The sequence below is a fragment of the Anomaloglossus baeobatrachus genome, chromosome 1 (genome assembly GCF_048569485.1).
Source record: "Anomaloglossus baeobatrachus isolate aAnoBae1 chromosome 1, aAnoBae1.hap1, whole genome shotgun sequence".
Lineage (NCBI taxonomy): Eukaryota > Metazoa > Chordata > Amphibia > Anura > Aromobatidae > Anomaloglossus > Anomaloglossus baeobatrachus.
In genome coordinates, this window is record NC_134353.1 from 461,335,656 (window position 1) to 461,357,918 (window position 22,263).

Sequence of the window (22,263 nt, forward strand, 5' to 3'; positions counted from 1 at the left end):
AAAGAATTTCCCTGCAGGGGCCACCAGCAGAATATAGGCTGCCAGACAGAACATAGTCACTCTACTGTAAAGGCAGAAACTCTAATATAGCACTTCATTAGGGAAATGCAATCGGTGCAACATACGTAGGTCATCTCCAAACAGGGGGCTTTCCGGTGAATTAGGCTTAGAGGACAGGTGGAAAATTTGTCCATAACACGTACATATCCTATATCCGAAGACCTCATAGGCACACCACGGAGGAGGTGCACAAATCCCTACAGCTCTGTACTACAGGTGCAGGGAAGAGGACCTCAGTAGTATGGTATAGGATGAAAGATGGCCATTAGTGATGAATAAATACTAAATATTTGGATTATTCATACTGAATACCTACGGTAGTACTATTCCAGTATTTGTCATGAATAACAAACCTAAAACAAGTCAAAGGGGGACCCAAGCATTTTTCCAGGAAATCTTTAGAAAAATGCTTGAGTTCCCCATTGATTTGCATTAGGTTCGTTATTTATGACAAATACTGGAATAGTACTCGGTGCCTGAATATTTAGTATTTGCTCATCACTAATGGCAATCATTTTGTGATTTAAATAGTGTCAAAATAGAAACTCATTACACTTCCACATGCATCGGATTGCATAATGTAGCCCCATAAACTTCTATGGGCATTGCACAACCTTTTAGGCCTCCTTCACACATTTGTGTCTCCGGTACGTGTTTGGTCCGTTTCCTCACATGCCGGAGACACAGGCATGCGTAGACCCATTAAACTCAATGGATCTGTGCTCACGTGTGTGTTTTTCCATGGACTGTGTGGAGCATACGTGTGACCGTGTGCTCCACATGTAGACATGTCCATTTTTCTCCAGCATCACGGGTGTCACACGGAACGCACGGATGTGATCTGTGTGACACACACCGGAGAAATCATATGTGTCTGAATTAAAAAAAATTCTGTACTCACCTTCTCCAGTGCTGCTGTCTCTGCCGCTGCCGTCACTTGCTTCCAACCCCCCGCTCATTATGCTCATCGCATATTCACTCCACTGCGGGCTGGAAGCAGCAGCAGTGGTGGAGTCAGCAGGACTGGAGACCACAGACAGCAACGCCAGGGACAGGTGAGAAGAAAGTTCCCATTCTCCATGTGTTATCGGATAACACACGGAGAAAACACGTGTGCCATAAACACGGCACACGGAGGGCAATACACACTTTTGACACGTCCGTGAAAAACGTGTGTGGTTTTCACGGACGTCTGAAAGAGGCCTTAGGTTGTATGGAGTCAGAAATGTGGTGCCGTTTATAAGGCCTAAGGAAGACGGGAAGTTATTGCTACGGCCAACTCCTCCACTCGACAACTTTTAGATCTAGAAATGTAGACTACATTACGGCTTATGTTTACCCCATGGCAGTTTACAACTTTGAAGTTTGCAAATGACACCTCTCTACAAAACGCGACTGAAATCAATAATTACGGGGAAACTACGTTTCCATTGGGAAAGATATGCTCAAAATAAAAAATAAAACTATATATATTTATATGAGATACAATATACAAACTCACACACGCACAACCGATCATCCCTAGAAAGAATACATATGTTAGCCCTGTCATTTGTTTTATCAGTTAAAACCTGCAATGCGATTCAACGGCATTGACAGAACAAGATCATTTCATTGAGGAATGATTGCAGGAGCAACCAAGTAACACAAACCTGGAGGCAAATGAACTGTGGCTGTGAGGGCAGGTAGGAACAAGTGTGTATAGACGGGAGGAACTGTCCTCTGCTCACCTCACTCATTGGAAAAGAAGACAGCTCCGTAGAAACTATTTAAAATACATATATGTATATATATATATATAAAAAATAAGAAAAATCACTTGAATTGTTACGACTTCTATCAAAGGCAGACTTACAGCATTGTGCTGCATTTTCACTAATTTGCCAAAAAAAAATAAAAATAAAATCACCAATTTTACAAAAAAGAAAAAATTAAAAAGAAATAAAAAAAAAAACAAACAAAAAAAGAAGAAGAAAACAAAATGTCAAATTCTGGTAGTAATAAGGGGTTACTACACTGTATAGTAGAAGGTTGCGGGGTCAGGTCACACCAGGTTGTACTCTTTCAGGTTTAGCTGTAGGATGGTGTCTTTGACAGCAGCAAAAACAAAGCGGATGTTCTCTGTGTCTGTGGCACAGGTGAAGTGTGAGTAGATTATCTTATCACTGTCAGGATTCAGATCCACAAACATTTTCAGAATGAATTCACGAGCAGTCGTTGCATCTCGCTGGGGACCTAATGCACAAGTGAATGAAAGACAAAAGCAAACATGATGAGAAAAATTACAAACAACCATAGATCTGACCACAGCGGCAGACGCCTTCCTATAGAAGCCAGAAGTGCATACAACCGATTTCTAGGCCTGCTCTGTTATCGGAGCAAATGTCACTACGCAGGGAGGGTTAGGCTATGTGCCCACGGGACAATGTACCCGCGGATATTTCTGCAGGTTTCCCGCAGCTGCTCCCCGGAATCCGCAGCTTTCCATTGCTGTGGGTTCCGAGCTTTATTGTTGCGGTAAACTTGCGGGACAAGTGTGGAAATACCTGCGGAAGTCCCGCCCTGTATCTCCATAGTGGAGGAGCGGGAATTCCGCAGATATTTCCACATGAATTGACATGCAGTTATGCGTGGTTGTGGGACATCCGCAGCCGCATATACCGCAGCATGGACACAGACACTCCGCAAATCCCATAGGATAATATGGGGAGTGTCTGTACTTGCTAGAACCTGCGGATTTATCTAGAAAATAGAGATAAATCCGCAGGTTTTCCGCGGCAAAATCCGCGGGTACGTTGTCCCGTGGGCACATAGCCTAAGGATGAGATCCTATTGGGAATGGTGAATCCTACATACAGGATTACAAGGAGAAGACTACTGAAAATGAAAAGCCTTCTCTATAGAACATTGAGACTTTTGTTTAATTTTTATAAAATTAGTGACATGGGAATTTAAAAGAAAAAAAGAAGGGAATTTTGTTTACTTACCGTAAATTCCTTTTCTTCTAGCTCCAATTGGGAGACCCAGACAATTGGGTGTATAGCTACTGCCTCCGGAGGCCACACAAAGTATTACACTTAAAAGTGTAAGGCCCCTCCCCTTCTGGCTATACACCCCCCCGTGGGATCACGGGCTCCTCAGTTTTAGTGCAAAAGCAAGAAGGAGGAAAGCCAATTACTGTTTTAAATACAAATTCAACCCGAGAAACAGCCTCGGAGAACTGAACTGTTCAACATGAACAACATGTGCACCCGAAAAAACAAACTTCCTAAGAAAACAGGGCGGGTGCTGGGTCTCCCAATTGGAGCTAGAAGAAAAGGAATTTACGGTAAGTAAACAAAATTCCCTTCTTCTTTGTCGCTCCTAATTGGGAGACCCAGACAATTGGGACGTCCAAAAGCAGTCCCTGGGTGGGTAAAAGAATACCTCGTGATAGGGCCGTCAAACAGCCCTTTCCTACAGGTGAGCCACCGCCGCCTGAAGGACTTGTCTACCTAGGCCGGCATCCGCCGAAGCGTAGGTATGCACCTGATAATGCTTGGTAAAAGTGTGCAGACTCGACCAGGTAGCCGCCTGGCACACCTGCTGAGCCGTAGCCTGGTGCCGTAATGCCCAGGACGCACCCACGGCTCTGGTAGAATGGGCCTTCAGCCCTGATGGAATCAGAAGCCCAGCCGAACGGTAGGTGTGAAGAATTGGTTCCTTGATCCACCGCGCAAGGGTGGATTTGGAAGCTTGCGACCCTATACGCTGACCAGCGACAAGGACAAAGAGTGCATCCGAGCGGCGCAGAGACGCCGTGCGGGAAATGTAGATCCTGAGTGCTCTCACCAGATCCAATAAATGCAAACCCTTTTCAAATTGGTGAACTCGATGCGGACACAAAGACGGTAAAGTGATATCTTGATTGAGATGAAAGGAAGATACCACCTTGGGAAGAAATTCTGGAATTGGACGCAGAACTACCTTGTCCTGGTGAAACACCAGGAATGGAGATCTGCATGATAACGCCGCCAGCTCGGACACTCTCCGAAGAGACGTGACCGCCACTAGAAAGGCCACTTTCTGTGAAAGACGAGAAAGGGAAACCTCCTTCATAGGCTCGAAAGGCGGCTTCTGGAGAGCAATTAGAACCTTGTTCAGGTCCCAGGGCTCCAACGGCCGCTTGTAAGGGGGGACGATATGACAAACCCCTTGCAGGAACGTGCGTACCTGAGGAAGTCGCGCCAGGCGTTTCTGAAAAAATACGGATAGCGCGGAGACTTGACCTTTAAGGGAGCCAAGCGACAAACCTTTTTCCAACCCAGACTGCAGGAAGGAAAGAAAAGTAGGCAATGCAAAAGGCCAGGGAGAAACTCCCTGAGCAGAGCACCAAGATAGGAATATCCTCCACGTCCTGTGGTAGATCTTGGCGGAGGATGGCTTCCTAGCCTGTCTCATGGTGGCAACCACTTCATGAGATAAACCTGAGGCCGCTAGGATCCAGGACTCAATGGCCACACAGTCAGGTTCAGGGCCGCAGAATTCAGATGGAAAAACGGCCCTTGAGACAGCAAGTCTGGACGGTCTGGTAGTGCCCACGGATGGCCTACCGTGAGGTGCCACAGATCCGGGTACCACGACCTCCTTGGCCAGTCTGGAGCGACGAGAATGGCGCGGCGGCAGTCGGACCTGATTTTGCGGAGCACTCTGGGCAACAATGCCAGAGGTGGGAACACATACGGTAGCCGGAACTGCGACCAATCTTGAACTAAGGCGTCTGCCGCCAGAGCTCGGTGATCGTGAGACCGTGCCATGAAAACCGGGACTTTGTTGTTGTGCCGTGACGCCATCAGGTCGACGTCCGGCATCCCCCAGCGGCGACAGATCTCCTGAAACACGTCCGGGTGAAGGGACCATTCCCCTGCGTCCATGCCCTGGCGACTGAGAAAGTCTGCTTCCCAGTTTTCTACGCCTGGGATGTGGACTGCGGATATGGTGGATGCCGTGTCTTCCACCCACGTCAGAATCCGCCGGACTTCCTGGAAGGCTTGCCGACTGCGTGTTCCCCCTTGGTGGTTGATGTATGCCACCGCTGTGGAGTTGTCCGACTGAATTCGGATCTGCTTGCCTTCCAGCCACTGTTGGAAGGCTTGTAGGGCAAGATAGACTGCTCTGATTTCCAGAACATTGATCTGAAGGGTGGACTCTTTCCGAGTCCACGTACCTTGAGCCCTGTGGTGGAGAAACACTGCTCCCCACCCTGATAGACTCGCATCTGTCGTGACCACCGCCCAGGATGGGGGTAGGAACGACTTTCCTTTTGACAATGAGGTGGGAAGAAGCCACCACCGGAGAGATTCCTTGGCTGCCTGAGAGAGGGAGACCTCCCTGTCGAGGGACGTCGACTTCCCGTCCCATTGGCGGAGAATGTCCCATTGTAATGGACGCAGATGAAACTGCGCAAAAGGAACTGCTTCCATTGCTGCTACCATCTTCCCTAGGAAGTGCATGAGGCGCCTCAAGGGGTGCGACTGGCCCTGCAGGAGAGATTGCACCCCTGTCTGTAGCGAGCACTGTTTGTCCAGTGGAAGTTTCACTATCGCTGAGAGAGTATGAAACTCCATGCCAAGATATATTAGTGATTGGGTCGGGGTTAGATTTGACTTTGAAAAGTTGATGATCCACCCGAAACTCTGGAGAGTCTTCAGTGCCACGTTCAGGCTGTGTTGGCATGCCTCCTGAGAGGGTGCCTTGATAAGTAGATCGTCTAAATACGGGATCACAGAGTGACCTTGCGAGTGCAGGACTGCTACTACTGCTGCCATGACCTTGGTGAAGACCCGAGGGGCTGTCGCCAGCCCGAAAGGTAGAGCTACGAACTGCAGGTGTTCGCTTCCTATAACGAAGCGTAGAAAACGCTGATGTTCTGGTGCAATCGGCACGTGGAGATAAGCATCCTTGATGTCTATTGATGCTAGGAAATCTCCTTGAGACATTGAGGCGATAACGGAGCGGAGAGATTCCATCCGGAACCTCCTGGTTTTTACGTGTTTGTTGAGCAGCTTTAGATCCAGGACGGGACGGAACGACCCGTCTTTCTTTGGCACCACAAACAAATTGGAGTAAAAACCGTGGCCTTGTTCCTGAAGAGGAACGGAAGTCACCACTCCTTCCGCCTTTAGAGCGGACACCGCTTGCAGCAGAGCATCGGCTCGGTCGGGCGGTGGAGAAGTTCTGAAGAAACGAGTTGGAGGACGAGAGCTGAACTCTATCCTGTACCCGTGAGACAGAATGTCTCTCACCCAACGGTCTTTGACCTGTGACAGCCAAATGTCGCCAAAGCGGGAGAGCCTGCCACCGACCGAGGATGCGGAGAGAGGAGACTGAAAGTCATGAGGAAGCCGTCTTGGTAACGGTTCTTCCGGCTGGCTTTTTTTGGGCGTGATTGAGTCCGCCAAGAATCTGAGCTCCTCTGATCCTTTTGAGTCCTTTTGGACGAGTAGAATTGGGACCTGCCTGAGCCTCGAAAGGACCGAAAACCAGACTGTCCCCTCCTCTGTTGGGGTTTGTTTTGTCTGGGTTGCGGTAAGGCTGAATCCTTACCCTTGGAGTGTTTAATGATTTCATCCAAACGCTCACCAAACAATCGGTCACGAGAAAAAGGCAAACTGGTTAAGCACTTCTTGGAAGAAGAATCTGCCTTCCATTCTCTCAACCACAGGGCTCTGCGTAAAACCACGGAGTTGGCTGACGCCACCGCCGTACGGCTCGTAGAGTCTAGGACAGCATTAATCGCGTAAGACGCGAATGCAGACATTTGAGAGGTCAATGGTGCCACCTGCGGAGCAGATGTACGTGTGACCGTGCCGACCTGTGTAAGGCCAGCTGAAATAGCTTGGAGTGCCCATACGGCTGCGAATGCTGGCGCCAACGACGCTCCAATAGCTTCATATATGGATTTTAACCAGAGCTCCATCTGTCTGTCAGTGGCATCTTTAAGTGCCGCCCCATCTTCCACTGCAACTAGAGATCTGGCTGCAAGCCTGGAGATTGGAGGGTCCACCTTGGGACACTGTGTCCAGCCCATGACCACGTCAGGGGGAAAAGGATAGCGCGTATCTTTAAGCCGTTTGGAGAAACGCTTATCTGGATAAGCGTGGTGTTTCTGGATTGCGTCTCTAAAGTCAGAGTGGTCCAGAAAAGTGCTTAATTTACGCTTGGGATACCTGAAATGGAATTTCTCCTGCTGTGAAGCTGCCTCCTCCGTCTAACATCTTATTGATGGACGCTATAAGATCATTCACTATGGCGTCACCATCCGGGGTATCTAGATTGAGAGCGGCCCCAGTATCAGAATCCTGATCAGTTACATCCGCCTCATCACACAGAGAGTCGTCCCGCTGGGACCCTGACCAGTGTGATGAAGTTGAGGGTCGCTCATAGCGAGCCCGCTTAGGTTGTCTGGGACTGTCGTCCGAGTCAGAGCCGTCACCCTGGGGTGCATGTGACACCCCCGGAGCTATGAAGTGTTCCAGCTGAGGGGGACCAGGGGGCAATGTACCAACAGTGCCCATGGTCTGAGTTACTGGTCTAGACTGCAATGTTTCAAGAATTTTAGACATAGTCATAGACAATCTGTCAGCAAAAGCTGCAAACTCCGTCCCTGTCACCTGGACAGCATTCACAGGTGGTTCTCCCTGGGTCACCTCTAGCAGAGGCCCCGGCTGAGCAATTGCCACAGGGGCCGATGGGGTCAGTGGAGCCTGCCGGTAGAGCAGCCCCACATGCGGTACAGGCAGCACATAAAGTCCGTGCCTTGGCACTTTTGCTTTTTGCGGACGACATGCTGTTGTCTCCTTGAGAAATCTAAGGAGGGTATATAGCAGAAAATCACCAGCGACCGTACAGTGTAAAGTATTGTCAGCACAAAATACAAAGTACACTATGGCACAAGTGGGGGAGAGCCCTTGAGGGCTGCTTACCGCCCGCTGAAAAGCGGGTGTGAGGTCGTAGAATCCCTTGTCTGGGTCTCCCAGCCTCCCCTCTGCAGCTCAGCGTGCAGGCAGGAATGGCTGCCGGCGTCCTGTGAAGAGGGGCGGACCGTGGGCGTGCCACAAACAAAAGTGCGGGAAACTGCGTCCCACTGTGCCTAGTGTGAGGGCTGGAGTATGTAAAACAGACTCCAGCTCTTAGCGCTGCTGGTCTGTACAGGGTCCCGCCCTCCTCCTGACTGGCAGGTCTGGGGGCGGGAACGATACGAACTAGGCCGCAAAAGCCGGGGACTGTAGTAATCTCGCGCGGCCGTCATATATGCACGGCCAGCGCGGAAGTCCCCGGCGCACCACAAATCCCAGCCGCGACGCAGTAAACACTGACCCCAGCGGCCGGATCGGCCGATCGTACTAAGTCTCCTCACTCAGCAGAGCTGTAGTGAGTAACGGCACAAGCGCAGCAGCGCTGTTTACCCCGGCGCACTAACACACCCAGCAATGCTGCAGTGTGCGTGCGGTAAGCACGGGGACACGGAGTACCTTAATGAAGCAGGGTCCTGTCCCTGAGGAAACTCCGCTCCGTATCCAGCAGATCCTCCAGGGGCTGTGGATGGAGCACGGTCTCAGTGCCCGGAGACCGGTCAAGTCCCACTTCACCCAGAGCCCTAATGGGGATGGGGAAGGAATCAGCATGTGGGCTCCAGCCTCCGTACCCGCAATGGGTACCTCAACCTTAACAAACACCGCCGACCGCAAGTGGGGTGAGAAGGGAGCATGCTGGGGGCCCCCGTATGGGCCCTCTTTTCTTCCATCCGACATAGTCAGCAGCTGCTGCTGACTAAACAGTGGAGCTATGCGTGCATGTCTGACCTCCTTCGCACAAAGCATAAAACTGAGGAGCCCGTGATCCCACGGGGGGGTGTATAGCCAGAAGGGGAGGGGCCTTACACTTTTAAGTGTAATACTTTGTGTGGCCTCCGGAGGCAGTAGCTATACACCCAATTGTCTGGGTCTCCCAATTAGGAGCGACAAAGAAAAAAAAGTTTAATAAACAAAAAAAACTTTAGTCCCCTGAAGACAACCATTTTTGGGGGGGCTTTTTCTCCCCTTTCTTTAAGTTGCAGTGCCACTGTTCATTTTACCATATGACATACTGAAAAACAGCAATCCTACCAGGGATTTTTTTTAATTCACTTTTTACTTTGCTCATATTGCAGCAAAGAAGGGAATTTTGTTTACTTACCGTAAATTCCTTTTCTTCTAGCTCCTATTGGGAGACCCAGACAATTGGGTGTATAGCTTCTGCCTCCGGAGGCCACACAAAGTATTACACTTTAAAAAGTGTAACCCCTCCCCTCTGCCTATACACCCTCCCGTGCATCACGGGCCCATCAGTTTTGGTGCCAAAGCAGGAAGGAGGAAACTTATAAATTGGTCTAAGGTAAACTCAATCCGAAGGATGTTCGGAGAACTGAAACCATGAACCAAAGAACAATTCAACATGAACAACATGTGTACACAAAAGAACAACAGCCCGAAGGGCACAGGGGCGGGTGCTGGGTCTCCCAATAGGAGCTAGAAGAAAAGGAATTTACGGTAAGTAAACAAAATTCCCTTCTTTGTCGCTCCATTGGGAGACCCAGACAATTGGGACGTCCAAAAGCAGTCCCTGGGTGGGTAAAAGAATACCTCGATAAAAAGAGCCATAAAACGGCCCCCTCTTACAGGTGGGCAACCGCCGCCTGAAGGACTCGCCTACCTAGGCTGGCATCTGCCGAAGCATAGGCATGCACCTGATAGTGTTTCGTGAAAGTGTGCAGACTCGACCAGGTAGCCGCCTGACACACCTGCTGAGCCGTAGCCTGGTGCCGCAATGCCCAGGACGCACCTACGGCTCTGGCAGAATGGGCTTTCAGCCCTGAAGGAATCGGAAGCCCAGACGAACGGTAGGCTTCAAGAATCGGTTCCTTGATCCACCGAGCCAAGGTTGTCTTGGAAGCCTGCGACCCCTTACGCTGGCCAGCGACAAGGACAAAGAGCGCATCAGAACGGCGCAGGGGCGCCGTGCGAGAAATGTAGAGCCTGAGTACTCTCACGAGATCTAACAAGTGCAAATACTTTTCACATTGGTGAACTGGATGAGGGCAAAAAGAAGGTAAGGAGATATCCTGATTGAGATGAAAAGGGGATACCACCTTAGGGAGAAATTCCGGGACCGGACGCAGAACCACCTTATCCTGGTGAAACACCAGGAAGGGGGCTTTGCATGACAGCGCTGCTAGCTCAGACACTCTCCGAAGTGATGTGACTGCCACTAGGAAGATCACCTTCTGCGAAAGGCGTGATAGAGAGACATCCCGCATCGGCTCGAAAGGTGGTTTCTGAAGAGCCGTTAGCACCCTGTTAAGATCCCAGGGTTCTAGCGGACGCTTGTAAGGTGGGACTATGTGGCAAACCCCCTGCAGGAACGTGCGGACCTGCGGAAGCCTGGCTAGACGCTTTTGAAAAAACACAAAGCGCCGATACTTGTCCCTTGAGAGAGCCGAGAGACAAACCCTTGTCCATTCCGGATTGAAGGAAAGACAGAAAAGTGGGCAAGGCAAACGGCCAGGGAGTAAAACCCTGATCAGAGCACCAGGATAAGAAGATCCTCCACGTCCTGTGGTAGATCTTGGCGGACGTTGGTTTCCTGGCCCGTCTCATAGTGGCAATGACCTCTTGAGATAACCCTGAGGACGCTAGGAGCCAGGACTCAATGGCCACACAGTCAGGTTGAGGGCCGCAGAATTCAGATGGAAAAATGGCCCTTGAGACAGCAAGTCTGGTCGGTCTGGTAGTGCCCACGGTTGACCCACCGTGAGATGCCACAGATCCGGGTACCACGACCTCCTCGGCCAGTCTGGGGCGATGAGGATGGCGCGGCGGCAGTCGGACCTGATCTTGCGTAACACTCTGGGCAGCAGTGCCAGAGGAGGAAATACATAAGGCAGTCGAAACTGCGACCAATCCTGAACTAATGCGTCTGCCGCCAGAGCTCTGTGATCTTGAGACCGTGCCATGAATGCCGGGACTTTGTTGTTGTGCCGAGACGCCATTAGGTCAACGTCCGGCGTTCCCCAGCGGCAACAGATCTCTTTAAACACGTCCGGGTGAAGAGACCATTCCCCTGCGTCCATGCCCTGGCGACTGAGAAAGTCTGCTTCCCAGTTTTCTACGCCCGGGATGTGAACTGCGGAGATGGTGGAGGCTGTGGCTTCCGCCCACAGCAGAATCCGCCGAACTTCTTGGAAGGCTTAACGACTGCGTGTGCCGCCTTGGTGGTTGATGTACGCAACCGCCGTGGCGTTGTCCGACTGAATTCGTATCTGCCTGCCCTCCAGCCACAGCTGGAACGCCTTTAGGGCTAGATACACTGCCCTTATCTCCAGAACATTGATCTGAAGGGAGGACTCTGTCGGAGTCCAGGTTCCATGAGCCCTGTGGTGGAGGAAGACCGCTCCCCACCCTGACAGACTCGCGTCCGTCGTGACCACAGCCCAGGATGGGGGCAGGAAGGATTTTCCCTTCGACAAAGAAGTGGGAAGAAGCCACCACTGAAGAGAGGTTTTGGCTGCCCGAGAAAGGGAGACGTTCCTGTCGAGGGACGTCGACCTCCTGTCCCATTTGCGGAGAATGTCCCATTGAAGTGGACGCAGATGAAACTGCGCAAAGGGAACTGCCTCCATTGCTGCCACCATCTTCCCTAGGAAGTGCATGAGGCGCCTCAAGGGCTGTGACTGGGCTCGAAGGAGAGATTGCACCCCTGTCTGTAGTGAACGCTGCTTGTCCAGCGGTAGCTTCACTATCGCTGAGAGAGTATGAAACTCCATCCCGAGGTAAGTTAGCGATTGGGTCGGTGTCAATTTTGACTTTGGGAAATTGATGATCCACCCGAACCTCTGGAGAGTCTCCAGAGCAGTGTTCAGGCTGTGTTGGTATGCCACCCGGGAGGGTGCCTTGACTAGAAGATCGTCTAAGTAAGGGATCACCGAGTGTCCCTGAGAGTGTAGGACCGCCACCACTGTTGCCATGACCTTGGTGAAGACCCGTGGGGCTGTCGCCAGGCGAAAGGCAGTGCCACGAACTGAAGGTGTTAGTCTCCGATGGCGAAACGCAGGAGCGCTGATGCTCTGGTGCAATCGGCACGTGGAGATAAGCATCCCTGATGTCGATTGATGCTAGGAAGTCTCCTTGGGACATCGAGGCGATGACGGAGCGGAGAGATTCCATCCGGAAGCGTCTGGTTTTCACGTGTCTGTTGAGCAGTTTGAGGTCCAGAACGGGACGGAATGATCCGTCCTTTTTTGGCACCACGAACAAGTTTGAGTAAAAACCGCGACCACATTCTTGAAGGGGAACGGGGATCACCACTCCTTCTGCCTTCAGAGTGTCCACCACCTGAAAAAGTGCATCGGCTCGCTCGGGGGGCGGAGATGTTCTGAAGAAACGAGTCGGAGGACGAGAGCTGAGCTCTATCCTGTAACCGTGAGACAGAATGTCTCTCACCCATCGGTCTTGGACATGTGGCCACCAGGCGTCGCAAAAGCGGGAGAGCCTGCCACCGACCGAGGATGCGGTTTCGGGAGGCCGAAAGTCATGAGGAGGCCGCCTTGGGGGCGGTTCCTCCGGCGGTCTTTTTAGGACGTGACTTAGACCGCCATGAATCAGAGTTCCTCTGGCCCTTCTGTGGCCTGTTGGACGTGGAGAAATGGGACCTGGCTGAGGGCCGAAAGGACCGAAACCTCTGTTGTATCTTTCGTTGCTGAGGTCTGTTTGGTTTGGACTGGGGTAAGGACGAGTCCTTTCCCTTGGATTGTTTAATAATTTCATCCAATTGCTCGCCAAACAAACGGTCGCCAGAAAATGGCAAACCGGTTAAGAACTTCTTGGAAGCAGAGTATGCCTTCCATTCGCGTAGCCACATGGCCCTGCGGACTGCCACTGAATTGGCGGATGCTACCGCTGTACGGCTCGCAGAGTCCAGGACGGCGTTCATGGCGTAGGACGAAAACGCCGACGCCTGAGAAGTCAAAGACACAACCTGCGGAGTAGAGGCACGTGTGACTGCATTAATCTCAGACAGACAAGCTGAGATAGCTTGGAGTGCCCACACGGCTGCGAATGCTGGAGCAAAAGACGCGCCTATGGCTTCATAGATGGATTTCATCAGGAGCTCTATTTGCCTGTTAGTGGCATCCTTGAGCGATGAACCATCTGCCACTGCTACTATGGATCTAGCCGCCAGTCTAGAGACTGGAGGATCCACCTTGGGACACTGAGCCCAACCCTTAACTACGTCAGGGGGGAAGGGGTAACGTGTGTCATTAAGGCGCTTAGTAAAGCGCTTGTCCGGAAATGCTCGGTGCTTCTGGACCGCATCTCTGAAGTTGGAGTGATCGAAAAACGCACTCCGTGTACGTTTGGGAAACCTAAACTGGTGTTTCTCCTGCTGTGAAGCCGACTCCTCTATCGGTGGAGTTGGAGGAGAAAGTTCTAGCACCTGGTTGATGGACGCTATAAGGTCATTTACTATTGCGTCTCCTTCAGGTGTCTCAAGATTGAGAGCAACGTCAGGATCAGAGCCCTGATCTGCGACCTCCGCTTCATCCTCCAGAGAGTCCTCATGCTGAGACCCTGAGCAGTGTGATGAAGTCGATGGAAGTTCCCAGCGAGCCCGCTTAGCCGGTCTGGGACTGCGGTCCGTGTCGGAGTCCTCACCGTGGGACCTAGCACTTTCCTGCGCCGACCGAGGGGGGCCTGGGGGCAATGATTCAACAGTGCCCGGGGCCTGTGTTACCGGTCTGGACTGCAAGGCTTCTAGTATCTTAGCAGACCATCTGTCCATAGACTGAGCCATGGATTGTGAAAGTGACTCAGAAAGTTTCTCAGCCAACACTGCAAACTCTGTCCCTGCCACCTGGACAGTGGAAGCCGGTGGTTCTACCTGAGCCGAGGGTCCCACCAGTGCCTGAGGCTCCGGCTGAGTGTGTGCAATGCTCGGCCCCTGTGGCACTCAATGAGGGTAGGTGGAACCTGCAGGTAACATAGCCGCACAAGAGGTACAGGTTGCAAAATAAGCCTGTGCCTTGGCACCCTTGCTTTTTGCGGACGACATGCTGTTGTCTCCTCATAGAGCAATCAGTGAGGGTATATAGCCAAAAGCAAATAATGCGGCCGAACAGAGCAAATGTATACAATATATAGATATATATATATATATATATATACACTTCGGCACCCAGGGGGGCCAGCACCTGGTAACCGGTGCGGCTTACCGACCGCCCAAAGCGGTTGTGTGTCCACCAGATTCCCTGCCTGGGCCTCCCAGAGCTGTGGCGCTCGTTCTGAAGTTCTCCACCGGCAGAAGTGATTATAACAATGGCTGCCAGCGTTCTCAGAGGAGGAGGGAGCCGTGGGCGTGACTCAAAGTGTGGGAATCTGGTGCCCCACAGTGCTCAGTGAGGGGGGAGGAGGATACCTAAGTATGCTCCAGCCCTCACCACTGACGTCCAGTCTAGCGTCCAGCCCTTACCCCTGACTGGCAGGCCCGGGGGCGGGAGTATATGGTACTAGGCCGCAGAAGCCGGGGACTAAATTTAGTAACGCGGCCGGCAAACAGGCGCGGTCGGCGCGGTAGTCCCGGCGACACAAAAAACACAGCAGCCGCTGCAGCGTCTGTTACACAGGCGCTCTATGCGCCGTCCCCAAGGGGACACAGAGTACCTCTGAGAAGCAGGGCCTGTCCCTGATGATACCCGGTCTCCTGTCCGTCAGATTCCCCCAGGGGCTGCGGAGGGAGCCCGGTCCCAGTGCATGGTGACCGGTTAGGATCCCACTTCTCCCAGAGCCTCTAAGGGATGGGGAAGGAAAACGGCATGTGGCTCCAGCCTTTGTACCCGCAATGGGTACCTCAACCTTAACAGCACCGCCGACAATAGTGGGGTGAGAAGGGAGCATGCCGGGAGCCCTGTTAGGGGCCCTCTTTTCTTCCATCCGATAAAGTCAGCAGCTGCTGCTGACTAAAATGTGGAGCTTGCGTGAATGTGTGCCTCCTTCAACACAAAGCAAAAAACTGATGGGCCCGTGATGCACAGGAGGGTGTATAGGCAGAGGGGAGGGGGTTACACTTTTTAAAGTGTAATACTTTGTGTGGCCTCCGGAGGCAGAAGCTATACACCCCAATTGTCTGGGTCTCCCAATGGAGCGACAAAGAAAATTACATTGTCGCCTTTGGGATGATACAAAATGTACATTGTTCGTATGATATAAAATTCAATTTTGGTCACTACAGTCAAGTGGGCTTGTTTGTTTTTGCAGGATGCGGTGTAGTTTTTAGGGTATGTCCGCACACTGCAGTTTTGTCGTTACCACAAAAGTGCACCCTCTGGTCAGAAAAAAGCATGCCATTGTGACCATGCATTTTTCTATGCGTTTATCACCAATGGGTGAAAAACGCAGAGAAAAGCACAAAAAGAATTGATATCATGTAGCCATAAAAAAGTAAGGTGCACACAGCACATCTGAAATCTCTGACTTTGCTGGGGAAGGAAAAGCATGTAGTTTATGTGACTAACCAAAAACTGCAGCGTGCGTACGGGGCCATTTCTACCTTTCAGTATTCACCATATGGCAAAAACACAATATAATGTTAGCTTGGTCAGATACACAATTGACTATACCAAATAAGAATGGTCACATGCATAGTTCCCTTAGGGAAATTGAACTAGGGATCGCTTGTACAATGACAACATTGTTCATTTTAGAACAGACTGCAATACTACACTCTTAAGTAGTTCAACCATAGGCTGGGCTTCATCCGTGGATAAACAGACATAGGCGGCCCCCTGTAGACAAGTCCATTTTTTCTGGCAACACTGATGTCCCACAGACCACACTATGGTGTGATCCGTGAAACACGTACCAGAAAAACACAGACGTTGAAAATAAAAAGCTTTTTATATTCACCTTTCCAGCAATGCTGTCTCCGGCCTCTGCTGTCTCTGCGTCCAAGCCGGCTAATTATTAGGTATCACCCTGATGCACCATCGTTTTGGTACCCCAGGGAGGCTCCTGCATTGGCGGTTTACCCCCTGGTTTTGTCCCCTGATGAACCCCTGGCATCTTTGGGAGGAAACACACGGGACTGCGTCTTTGGACATTCTCTGATAAGTGATCTATTTGGTTTCTCCGTCTTATCCTGATGGGGGCTAATATCTGTTGTTATGGTGTTTGTTATGGTCTATGCAGGATTTTTTAGGGTCATTCAGGGTCTCCCGTCGGTGAATGGGGGGGTGCCATAACCCTAGGGCGTCATACCCTCCATTGCTAGGTAGGGAGAGTTTGAGTAGGGCTTTATTAGGGCCAGTTACGCCCTTCTCCCACCTAGCACTTGTTATTATACACCCTGCATATACCGTTTTTGCTTGTTATTGTGGTTACTGTGGTCTTGGACCTTTTAATACTATTATTAAAAGTTATATTTTAACAGGGAATTTTCTATGGTTTTCCGGCTAATCATGCTCATACATATTCACTGCACAGCCGACCCGGAAGTAGCTGCAGCGGTGAGCGACACAGCATCACGGGAGATTTCAGCCCCACGGACAGCAGGAACGGGGACAGGTGAGTTTATCTCCATGTGCCATCACGGATAGCACATGGAGAACACGTGTGCTGTGAATTACGGCACACAGAGGGACATATGCGTTTATTACACGGCAATGAAAAACGTCCGTTTTTCACTGACGTGTGAAACAGGCCTCAGAACAATGGGCAACAGAAGGTACACCCATGTTTCCAAATACTTAAAAGGGTCTGGCTCACTACAAGGACAACTTCTTAAAATAAGCCTACAAATTGATTCATGCTGTCCAAACACTGGCAGCATGAATCAGAGCTTGGCTGCGTATTTGCAGTCAGGTAAGTTTTTTCTATAGTTTGAAGATTCAGCCAAGACCCATAGACCCATAGACCGAGTCAGGACCAGTCTGGTGTTATCCACAGCCGGGATCCTTCCCGAGTCACTTCAGGAGATCAATAAATCCATCCCATTTGTGTACATTGGGAGAGATCTGTCAGTGCCGGAGCTGCGCCAGACTAGTCTCATCTCTGCTTACGGTCTCAGCTGGATTTGCGTTTCAATGATGCATTTACCTAGGTGAACAAACACCGGATTGCTTTTGCAACCAATTTTGAGTGCTGTGGATCTTCTCTTTTTCTGAATTTTAGGTGGACAAAGACTTCTTTAGTCAGACAATGTCAGGGTGCCAAGAAGACTGCTGACGTCATTTTTAAAGCTGTATATCATGGCCATAACCTGAAATTAATGAAATGGGCTCTGCTCTATACATGTAGTGCCCACATCTGCAGTACATGTATGGCAGATTATGGGGTCACTGAATGTTTCTGTTAAGGATATGTTCCTTAAGAACTAGTCTAATATGCACATATTTCGCAGATAAGACCCGAATGCCAAGAACTCTGTTGATCAACTCAGGAGAAAGGTAGAATTTCTGGTGTCCAAGGCTACATAGGAGATGAAGCAGTGAAGGAATGATTTCTCTATAAATACCGCCTAAGGATAAATAAAATGTATACATATGCAGGAAATAAAAGACTGGCTGCAAGCATATCAGGAATTGTGACCAATAAAAATTTGGTGACTAATACTAAGCGATGGCAGAAATTACTACAATAAAACTACAATTTCTGGGAATATGACAAGTGCTTACCATCAAACTCAGGGAAGTAGTCTACAAGGTGAGAGTACATAATCTTATCTTCAAGAAGGTCCTTCTTATTTAGAAAAAGGATAACCGATGAATTTTGGAACCATGGGTAGGTTATTATAGTTCTAAAAAGAGCCTTGCTCTCCTCCATACGATTCTGCCAAAAGCAATCAAAATGAATGTTAAAAAACACAAATTGCCACAAATCCAGAAACTAAATAAAGTGTACCTATGGTATTATCACATTTAGGCCTAAGCCACACGGCGAGAAAATCGGTGCGAATGGAGTGTGAAAAAAAAGAGAATTTTGTTACTTACCGTAAATTCTTTTTCTTATAGTTCCGACATGGGAGACCCAGACCATGGGTGTATAGCTTCTGCCTCCGGAGGACACACAAAGTACTACACTCAAACGTGTAGCTCCTCCCTCCTAGCATATACACCCCCTGGTAGCCAGTCCTAGCCAGTTTAGTGCAAAAGCTGAAGGAGGACATCCACCCACAAGTAGAGACAGAGCAAAACCCGGAACAACCGGAACCTCTGTCTACAACAACAGCCGGTGATAACACACGGAACAAGAAACCTGCCAACAGGCAACAGGGAGGGTGCTGGGTCTCCCATGTCGGAACTATAAGAAAAAGAATTTACGGTAAGTAACAAAATTCTCTTTTTCTTCATCGTTCCTTATGGGAGACCCAGACCATGGGACGTTCTAAAGCAGTCCATGGGTGGGAACAAACAGAAAAACTGAGAAGTAGGCGAAACCTAACTTCGCAAATGGGCGACAGCCGCCTGAAGGATGCGTCTGCCCAAGCTCGCATCTGCCGAAGCAAGAGCATGCACTTGGTAGTGCTTCGAAAAGGTATGCAGACTAGTCCAAGTGGCAGTCTGACAGACCTGCTGAGCCGTAGCCTGGGCCTGAAAGCCTAAGAGGCACCGACAGCTCTGGTCAAGTGTGCCTTGATCCTCGGCGGGAGAGGCACTTGAGTACACTGGTAGGTATCGGAAATGGCCGACCTAAACCAACGAGCCAGGGTCGGCTTAAAAGCCGAAAGGCCCTTACGCTGACCAGCGGTCAGCACAAAAGAGAGGTGCACCGCCTAAGAACAGCGGTGCGAGACACATAGATCCGGAGCGCCCGCACCAGATCCAGAGTATGCAACGCCCTTTCAAAGCGATGAACAGGAGCCGGACAAAAGGAAGGCAGGGAAAATGCCCCGGTTAAGGTGGAAACAGCAACCACCTTAGGGAGAAAGTCCGGAGTCGGACGGAGAACCACCTTGTCTTGATGAAGGGAGGACTCCGAAGAGAGTGCAGCCAAAACAGAGACTCTCTTGAGGGAAGTTATGGCCACTAGAAAGACCACTTTCTGTGAAAGACTAAACTAAGAAACCTCCCTAAGAGGCTCAAAGGGGGGGTTTCCGGAAGCCGTGAGGACCGAATTAAGGTCCCAGGGCTCCAAGGGCCGCCGGTAAGGCGGAATGATGCGAGATGCGCCCTGCATGAAGGAGCGCAACTGGGCCAGCCGGGCGATACGCCGCTGGCACAACACTGACAGAGCCGAGACCTGTCCCTTAAGGGAATTGAGGGATAGTCCTAGCTGAAGACCGGACTGTAGAAGGGACAGGAGGGTCGGCAAGGCCAAAAGGCCAAAGGATACTTCCGAGCTCGAGTCATAGTGGAGATGACTTCAGGAGGGATACCAGAAGTCGTCAAGATCCATGACTCAAACGCCACGCCGTCAATCTGAGAGCCGCAGGTTCTGGCGGAAGGACGGACCTCGTGAGAGAAGGTCTGGACAGTCCGGGAGATGCTATGGCACCTCTACGGACAGACGGAGCAGGTCAGGGTACCAAGCTTGCCTGGGTCAGTCTGGAGTAATGAGAATGACCCGACGGCCCTCCTTTCTGATCTTGCGCAGGACTCTGGGCAAGAACTAGAGGGTGAAACACGTAAGACAGACGAAGCTGGGACCAAACTTGAACCAGTGCGTCTGCCGCAAAAACCTGAGGATCGTGGAGCCACGGTTTGACGGCTGAGACAATCAGCCTCCCAGTTTTCCACGTCTGGGATGTGGGCTGTGGATATGGTGGACTAGGAGTCCTCCGTCCACTGAAGAATGCGATGAACCTCCAACATTGCCAGGCGGCTGAGTGTCCCGCCCTGGAGGTTGATGTAGGCAAACGCTGTAGCGTTGTCTGACTGGACTCGAATGTGCCTGGCCCCAACAGATGGTGAAAGGCTTAGAGAGCTAGAAACACAGTTCTGATTTCCAGCACATTGATCCAGAGGGCTGATTCGGACAGAGTCCAAGTGCCCTGCGCTCCATGGTGGAGATATACTGCTCCCCAGCCGGATAGACTAGCATCTTGGTGAGGATCACCCGGGACGGAGCCAGGAAGGAGCGTCCCTGAGACAGAGGGGACGAAGCCACCACTGAAACGAGCCCCTGGTCTGTGGCGAAGCCACCGCCCCGTGGAAGGAGGAAGTCCGCTTGTTCCAACAGTGGAAAATATCCAGCCGCAGAGGACGCAGATGGAACTGGGCAAGGGAATCGCTTCCATTGACACCACCATCTGATCCAGCACCTGTATTAGGTGCCTGATGGAACGACGTCGACCGCCAGCGGAGGGACTGCTGTTTGACTAAGGGCAGCTTCACAAGTGCCGACAGAGTCTCGAATTGCGTCCCTGAGTATGTGAACTTCTGGGTCGAAGTCAGAGTGGACTTGGACAGAATGACAAACCACCTGAATTGGTTAGAGTGGCGAGAGTGAGCGAGGCACTCCGCTAACAGTCTGCACTGGATGAAGCCCAGACTAGAAGGCTGTCCAGGACAAAAGGATCACTGCCAACCCCTAGAGGTGCAGGACCGCAATCACAGCTGCCCCGACCTTGAGAATACTCGAGGGGCCGTGGCTAACCCCAAGGGAAGAGCCACGAATTGGACCACTCTGATTGCAAAACGTAGCCAACGCTGGTGTGAAACTGCGATTGGCACCTGCAGATAGGCATCTCTGATATCGATGGATGCTAGGGAATCTCCTAGGGTCATTGATTGATCGCAGAGACTCTATGCGAAACTGCCGCACCTGAACATGCTTGAGAAGCTTGAGATCCAGGTCGGAAGGCACCGCCCTCCTCGGGTACTAGGAATAGATTTAAGCAGAAATCTCAGAACCGTTCCCAGTCGGGAACCGGTACAATTACTCCAGTGGCCTGCAAGAATGCCACAGCCTGTGAGAAGGCGGCGGCCTTGGAGCAGGGGGGAGTTGACAGAAAAAAATCTGTTTGGCGGGCTGGATAGAATTCTATCCTGTAGCCGTGGGAGATGGTATCTCGCACCCACTGATCGGAGACGTGTTAAAACCATACGTCGCCAAAGTGGGAGAGCCTGCCACCGACCAAGGATGTTGCTGGCGTGGCCAGATAGCCAGGAGGAGGCTGACTTAGTGGCAGCATCTCCTGTGGTCTTCTCGTGCGCCATTTGGGTTTACGATCCTTGGCTGAGCCAGTGGACGAGGCCAAGGGCTTAGAGAACGATCAGATGGAGGAACAAAAAGAACGAAACCTCGACTGATTCCTGCCCTGGACAGGTTTCCTGGTTTAGGTTTGTGGCATGGAAGAAACTCTTCCCGCCAAGAGCTTCCTTAATAATTTCATCCAATTGTTCCCGAATAGTCTGGTCCCAGCAAAAGGGAGCCCAGCAAGGAACTTCTTTAGAAGCATCCGCCTTCCACTTCCGAAGCCACAGGAGCCTGCGGATAGCGAGGAAATTAGCCGAGGCCACCGCAGTGCGGTGAGAGTCTCCAGCATGGCAGACATGGCATAGGATGAAAAGACTGAAGTCTGGAAGTTAAGGCAACCATTTCGGGCAAAGAGTCCCTGTGAGGGAATGCATCTCCTCTAGAGAAGCAGAGATGGCTTTGAAAGCCGCACTGCTGCAAAAGCTGGGGAGAACGAGGCCCCTGCCGCCTCCATACAGATTTGGCCAGAAGGACAACCTGGCGGACAGCAAAGCCGTAAGTGAGGAGCCATCAGCCACTGATACAACGTCCGGGCTGAGAGTCTAAACACCGGAGGGACCACCTTTGGTGAATGAGCCCACTCCTTGACCACCTCTGGTGGAAGGGGAAAACAGTCATCAGAACCACACTTTGGGAGCGTCTGTCAGGACAGGCTCTGGGCTTGGTCACAGTGGGCTGAAAGCTGAAGTGGTGAAGGAACACACTCCTTGTTCTCTTAAGGTATACTGATGCTTTTCTGCCAGAGGGGGATACTCCCCTGATACAGGCGGATTGAGGTCCAGTACAAATATAATGGACGCAATCAAATCATTAGCATCTGCATCACCTTCGGACCGATCAATGGTACATTAAGTAGCGTCCGAGCCCCCAGTAAAGACATCCTCCTCGTCCAGTGAGTCAGCTCGTGAATCAGAGCTGCGGGACAGGGAAGGACAGG

The 22,263-nt window shown here is 51.0% G+C and overlaps 1 protein-coding gene across 1 annotated transcript in view; it reads right to left on the reverse strand.

Moving 5' to 3' along the window:
- Positions 1–535: 535 nt before the first annotated feature.
- LOC142317227 (guanine nucleotide-binding protein subunit alpha-11) overlaps positions 536–22,263 on the reverse strand; it is a 69,545-nt gene continuing 47,817 nt past the window's right edge. The window contains exons 6-7 of the mRNA XM_075353340.1: positions 17,804–17,957; positions 536–2,295 (exon numbers count right to left, since the gene is read on the reverse strand). Coding sequence (XP_075209455.1) covers positions 2,105–2,295; positions 17,804–17,957 — 345 coding nt within the window. The 3' untranslated portion in view covers positions 536–2,104. The remainder of the gene's footprint in view (positions 2,296–17,803; positions 17,958–22,263) is intronic.